The sequence below is a fragment of the Dasypus novemcinctus genome, chromosome 11 (genome assembly GCF_030445035.2).
Source record: "Dasypus novemcinctus isolate mDasNov1 chromosome 11, mDasNov1.1.hap2, whole genome shotgun sequence".
Classification (NCBI taxonomy): domain Eukaryota; kingdom Metazoa; phylum Chordata; class Mammalia; order Cingulata; family Dasypodidae; genus Dasypus; species Dasypus novemcinctus.
The window spans coordinates 85,961,006-85,967,278 of record NC_080683.1 but is presented as its reverse complement, the minus strand read 5'-3'; the positions used below and the strand labels follow the sequence as shown (position 1 = coordinate 85,967,278).

General features: G+C 38.3%; 1 protein-coding gene across 1 annotated transcript; it reads left to right on the top strand.

Moving 5' to 3' along the window:
- The first annotated feature begins 4,164 nt into the window (after window positions 1-4,164).
- LOC101443295 (large ribosomal subunit protein uL18) lies at window positions 4,165-5,148 on the top strand. Its single transcript, XM_004468374.5, has one exon. It carries the CDS (start codon window positions 4,180-4,182, stop codon window positions 5,071-5,073), a length of 894 nt encoding a protein of 297 aa, XP_004468431.1. The 5' UTR covers window positions 4,165-4,179; the 3' UTR covers window positions 5,074-5,148.
- The last annotated feature ends 1,125 nt before the right edge of the window (window positions 5,149-6,273 follow it).

Here is a 6,273-nt window from a genome sequence, read left to right as displayed (position 1 = left end):
CAAGTTGGCTCATGAATGTAACCATCACAGGTGTATTCTCTGAAGTAAGGCTAGAAAGGAACACTTTAGTCCCCCTGGAAGCACAGCTGTATAAAATCTTTCTTCCTGTAATTATTGAACGACAGTCAGTATCAGAACTGGAAATTACTATAAGGTCCAGGCCACAGGGGAGTCCTGTGTACTTGACTAGAAACTTAACATCTGTCCCATTTCTTCTTCCTCCTCCTCCTATCTACACCCCCCCCAAACCCCAAAACCGAGTCTTCAGTTTTTTCTGTAATATTTTATTTGAAACTAATTTCAAACCTACAGAAAAGTTGCAAGAATGAGAGTAGAAGAAAAAACACTCATATACCTTTTACCCAGATTTACCTGTTTTTAACATTTTATATAATTCCTTTTACTATTTAGTCTGTGTGCGTGAATAATGAATCACTTGAAAGTAAGTTTTTTCAAGTGAATCACTTGAAAGCAAGTTTTATATATATATATGTATGTATGTATACCACTGTTAGTTGTTTTATATATACTTGTGCTTGAGCCACTTTTTCCAAGATCCTTGTTGTTGTGAATAATATTAACCTGAATTTGCTATGTACTCAGGACACCTTATAATCCTGAGAACTTAATAAGGTACTTATACTTGACTCATAGTATTTCTCTGATGAAATGACTGTTTTCACTCTTCAGGTATATTATGATATTTATTGGTTCCACATGCATATATAATATATGCCATTGTCTTTTCAAAGTATGAATTAAAACTATTTCTTTCACTCCTTCTTTAACACAGGTTATAACAAAGTTCCATACTTGCTACTGTCATTTGGAAAGTGTGCTTTGAAATATTTACTTAATAATTTTCTCCAGGATTTTACATATTTTGGTGATATATGGTTTGAGAAAATTACGACAAAGGAAATGTGGTTTTCTCAGATTTGAAAACTTTGCAAATACTAACACTACACAAATATTATTGTTAATTATCTGGGATTTTGTCCATATAATCTTGGCACCACTATGATGCGAATAAAGAGGAAGATATTCTTTGAATATTTTAATGAAATTCATAAATTCAGATACAGGTGGTAGTCACACTCCATTGAAATATGATTTTGTGGGAAGTGGACTTGGCCCAGTGGTTAGGGCGTCCATCTACCACATGGGAGGTCTAGGGTTCAAACCCCGGGCCTCCTTGACCTGTGTGGAGCTGGCCCATACACAGCGCTGATGCATGCAAGGAGTGCCCTGCCATGCAGGGGTGTCCCCCGCGTAGGGGAGCCCCACACGCAAGGAGTGCGCCCTGTAAGAGAGCCACCCAGCGCGAAAAAAAGTGCAGCCTGCCAGGAGTGGCGCCGCACACACGGAGAGCTGATGCAGCACGATGACGTAACTAACAGAGACACAGATTCCCGTGCTGCGGACAACAACAGAAGCGGACAAAAAGAACACGCATCAATTGGACACAGAGAACAGACAACTGGCGCAGGGAGGGAGGAGGACGGGGAGAGAAATTAAAAAAATAAATTTAAATAAATCTTTAAAAAAAGAAAGAAATATGATTTTGTTATTGGTCAGTGGTGATTTATATCACTTAATTTATTTAAATGCCATAATTTCTGCTGTAGGGTCCAAATCTTCTAAAACACTGAAACCTAAATCGAGATATGCTGAAATCATAGCTTGTTTGCTTATGCCAGTTCAGAAATTTAGCGCCAGATCCACATTAATCCCACAGTTAGTTTACAAAAGAGAGGAGTGGTTTTAATTAGGATTAAAGTTTCCTACTGTGACTTGTGCTTGGAACAAAGGAAAGAGAGTGTCAGGTTAACTTAAAATGACATAGAGGTGATCTTCCTAAGAAAATAGAACTGGCAACTTCTTGTCATAATTTCACATTGGGGAAAGCAAATAATAAATGATTCTATCACCATTTCAGCTAGCTTTAATAAACTTTCTGAACTACCTTATTATAGTAAAGGCTGGGAGACATTTTCTTTTTTTATTTATTTGGAATACAAAAATTTATAAAATATATAAAGAACACCCACATATCCGCTACCTATCTTAAGAAATAAACACTAACCAATACAGTTGAAGCTGCTTGTATTCTCCCTGCCAGTTGTAACTGCTACAATGAATTTAGTGTTTATTACTTCCATGCACTTACTTGTATTATTACACATGTGTATATATATATATATGCATATATTGAAATATTTATTTAAAACTATTTTAGAGTTTTAAAAATCTATGGAAGACCACACTGATGCTAGGTTAAATCGCCAGTGTGGGGCCAGCCAATATGGGGATGAAGGGAAGATGCACACCCACACACCCCCATATGCAGAGAGAGAACAGAAGTTTGCTTTCAGTACTTTCCATTCTCTCCTTCCAAAATATTTCTCCCACCTCACTCGCAAGGTCCTCTCCATCTCATCCCACCCACCCATTCCCTTCTTTTTTTTAAAAAATTTATTTATTTATTTATTTCTCTCCCCTTTTAGCCACATCATCTATATAATTCAGTTCTATTAATTACACTCACAATAATGTACTACCATCACCACCATCCATTTTCAAACCTTCACAATCAACCTAAATAAAAATTCTGTACAAATTAAGCATCAGTGCCCCATTCTCTACACCCCATCAAGCCCCTGGTTACCTCTATTCTAGATTCTAAGTCTATGAGTTTGCTTATTATAATTAAATCATGTAAGTGAGATCATACAATATTTGTTCTTTTCTGTCTGGCTTATTTCACTCCAGTAGTGGGATTGCCTGTATGGTAACTCTCTATTTGACTTCCTGAGGAACTTCCAAATTGTCTTCCATAGTGGTGGCACCATTTTACAGTCCCACCAGCAATGAATTAGTGTTCCCATTTCTCCACATCCTCTCCATCACTTGTAGTTTTCTGTCTTTTAATAGTAGCCATCCTAGTGGGGGTGAAATGATATTGTGGTTTTGGTTTGTATTTCCCTAACAGCTAGTGATGTTGAACATCTGTTCATTTGCTCTTAAGTCATTTGTATATCATCTTTGGAGAAATGTCTATCCAAGTTTTCTGCACATTTTTAAATTGGGCTGTTCGTCTTTTTATTTTTGAGTTGTAGGATTTCTTTATATATTCTGGATATTAAATCTTTATCAGATATGTAGTTTCCAAATATTTTCTCACAATGAATAGGTTGCCTTTTCACTTTTTTTTTTTAAAGATTTATTTTTTATTTATTTCTCTCCCTGCTCCCCAGTTGTCTGCTCTCTGTGTCCATTCACTGTGTGCTCTTCTGTGTCCGCTTCTATCCTTATCAGTGGCACCGGGAATCTGTGTCTCCTTTTGTTTCGTCATCTTGCTGTGTCAGCTCTCTGTGTGTGCGGCACCACTCCTGGGCAGGCTGCACTTTCTTTTGCTCTGGGCGGCTCTCCTTATGGGGCGCACTCCTTGCGTGGGGCTCCCCTACGCGGGGGACACCCCTGTGTGGCAGGGCACTCCTTGCACACATCAGCACTGCACATGGGCCAGCTCCACATGGGTCAAGGAGGTCCGGGGTTTGAACCGTGGACCTCCCATGTGGTAGACGGATGCCCTAACCACTGGGCCAAGTCCGCTTCCCCCTTTTCACTTTTATGACAAAGTCCTGTAAGGTACAGATGTTTTTAATATTGAGGAGGTCCCATTTATCTATTTTTTCTTTTGCTGTTTGTATTCTGGGTGTAAAGTCTAAGAAACCATTGATTAAACCAAGATCTTGAAGATGCTTCCCTGCATTTTCTTCTAGGAGTTTTATAGTCCTGGTTTTTATATTTAGGTCTTGATCCATTTTGAGTTAATTTTTGTATTTGGTGTGAGAAAGGGGTCCTCTTTCATTCTTTTAAAATTTATTGACATTTATTTTGTGGCCCAACATGTGGTCTGTCCTGGAGAATGATCCCTGTGCATTTGAGAAGAATGTATATCCTGCTTTTTTGGGGTGCAATGTTCTGTATATGTGTCTAGTTCATTTATCTTATTATTCAAGTTCTCTGTTTCCTTACAGATCTTCTGTCTGGATGTTCAGTATTGATGAGAGTGGTATACTAAAGTTTCCAACTAGCTTTTTCCCCGCCCCTCCGTAGTGTTCCCGGGCCTGCCAGTCTGTGCTGAGCCGTGGACGCTCTTCTCTGATCTGCAGGATGGGGTTTGTTAAAGTTGTCAAGAATACGGCCTATTTCAAGAGATACCGGGTGAAATTTAGAAGACGACGAGAGGGTAAAACTGATTACTATGCTCGGAAATGCCTGGTAATCCAGGATAAAAATAAGTACAACACACCCAAATACAGGATGATAGTTCGTGTAACCAACAGAGATATCATTTGTCAGATTGCTTATGCCCGTATAGAAGGGGATATGATAGTCTGTGCAGCTTATGCTCACGAACTCCCGAAGTATGGTGTGAAGGTTGGCCTGACAAATTATGCTGCAGCATATTGTACTGGCCTGCTGCTGGCTCGCAGGCTTCTCAACAGGTTTGGCATGGACAAGATCTATGAAGGCCAAGTGGAATTAACTGGAGATGAATACAATGTGGAAAGTATTGATGGTCAGCCTGGTGCCTTCACCTGCTATTTGGATGCAGGACTTGCCAGAACTACCACTGGAAATAAAGTTTTTGGGGCTTTGAAGGGAGCTGTGGATGGAGGCTTATCCATCCCTCACAGTACCAAACGATTCCCTGGTTATGATTCGGAAAGCAAGGAATTCAATGCAGAAGTACATCGGAAGCACATCATGGGTCAGAACGTTGCAGATTATATGCGTTACCTGATGGAGGAAGATGAAGATGCTTACAAGAAACAGTTCTCTCAATATATAAAGAACAGCATAACGCCAGACATGATGGAGGAGATGTACAAGAAAGCCCATGCTGCTATACGAGAGAATCCAGTCTATGAGGAAAAGCCTAAAAAAGAAGTTAAAAAGAAGAGGTGGAATCGTCCCAAAATGTCTCTTGCCCAAAAGAAAGATCGGGTAGCTCAGAAGAAGGCAAGTTTCCTCAGAGCTCAGGAGCGGGCTGCTGAGAGCTAAACCAAACTGAAATTTTCTATGAAGATTTTTCATACAAAGACAATAAACTTATCAACTTGCTAAAAAAAAAAAAAAGTTTCCAACTATTATTGTAGAGATGTCTATTTTTCCCTTCAGTTTGTCCAGTGTTTACCCCAAGTATTTGGTGCACCATGGTTAGATGCATAAATATTTATGATAGTTATTTCTTCTTGATGGGTTGCACATTTTTTAAAGAGGTACCAGGGATTGAACTCAGGACCTTGTACATGCAAAGCAGACGCTCAACTACTGAGCTACACTGGGTCTGAATTTTATTAATATATAATATAATTCTTTGTCTCTTATAAAAATTTTGCATTTAAAGTCTGTTAGTATAGATACCCCATCTCCTTTATGGTTGCAGTTTTCATGAAATATATTTTTCCAACCTTTCACTTTTAACCTATTTGTATCTTTCAGTCTAAGTTGAATCTCTTGAAAACAGCATACAGTTGGTGCATACTTTTCAAAATCCATTCTGCCAATCTCTGTCTTTTTATTAGGGAGTTTAGTCCATTAACATTCAGTGTTACTACTCTAAAGGTAGTACTTACTTTAGTCCCATTTTGTCCTTTGGTTTTTAAGCATATCTTTTTTGTGTGTGTGGCTCTCTTTTCATTTATTGTGACCTCCTTTTCTGTATAGTTGATCTTTAGTGATGCATCTGACTGATCCCTTTTCATTTCTGTTTCTGTATATTTCTTACTTTGTGGTTACTGTGAGGTTTATATTACATAACCTACATCTATAACCTACTAATTTGAAAAGATCCCAAATTAGCTTCAATAGCATATCTATTCTCTGAATCTTTATTTCTTCACTACTCCAAGCCACACTCTCCTGTCTTTTCCTTTCAACCTGCAGAACTCCCTTTAGTAATTCTTGTGGGGCAGGTCTTTTGCTGATGAAATCTCTCAATTTCTGTTTATCTGAGAATAGTTTAAACTGTCCCTCATTTTTGGAGAACAGTTTTTCCAGATAAAGAATTTGGGGTTGGCAGTTTTTCTCTTTCAATACCTTATATATCATACCACTGCCTCCGTGGTTTCTGATGAAAAAATCACCATCTTCGTCTTATTGAGAATCCCTCATATGTAATGAATTGCTGTTCTCTTGCTGCTTTCAGAATTTTCTTTTTATCTTAGACATTTGATATTCTGATTAGTATGTATCTCAGAG

Coding starts and splice junctions, on each gene's coding strand:
- LOC101443295 (XM_004468374.5), top strand. CDS start 4,180: ATGGGGTTTGTTAAAGTTGTCAAGAATACGGCCTATTTCAAGAGATAC.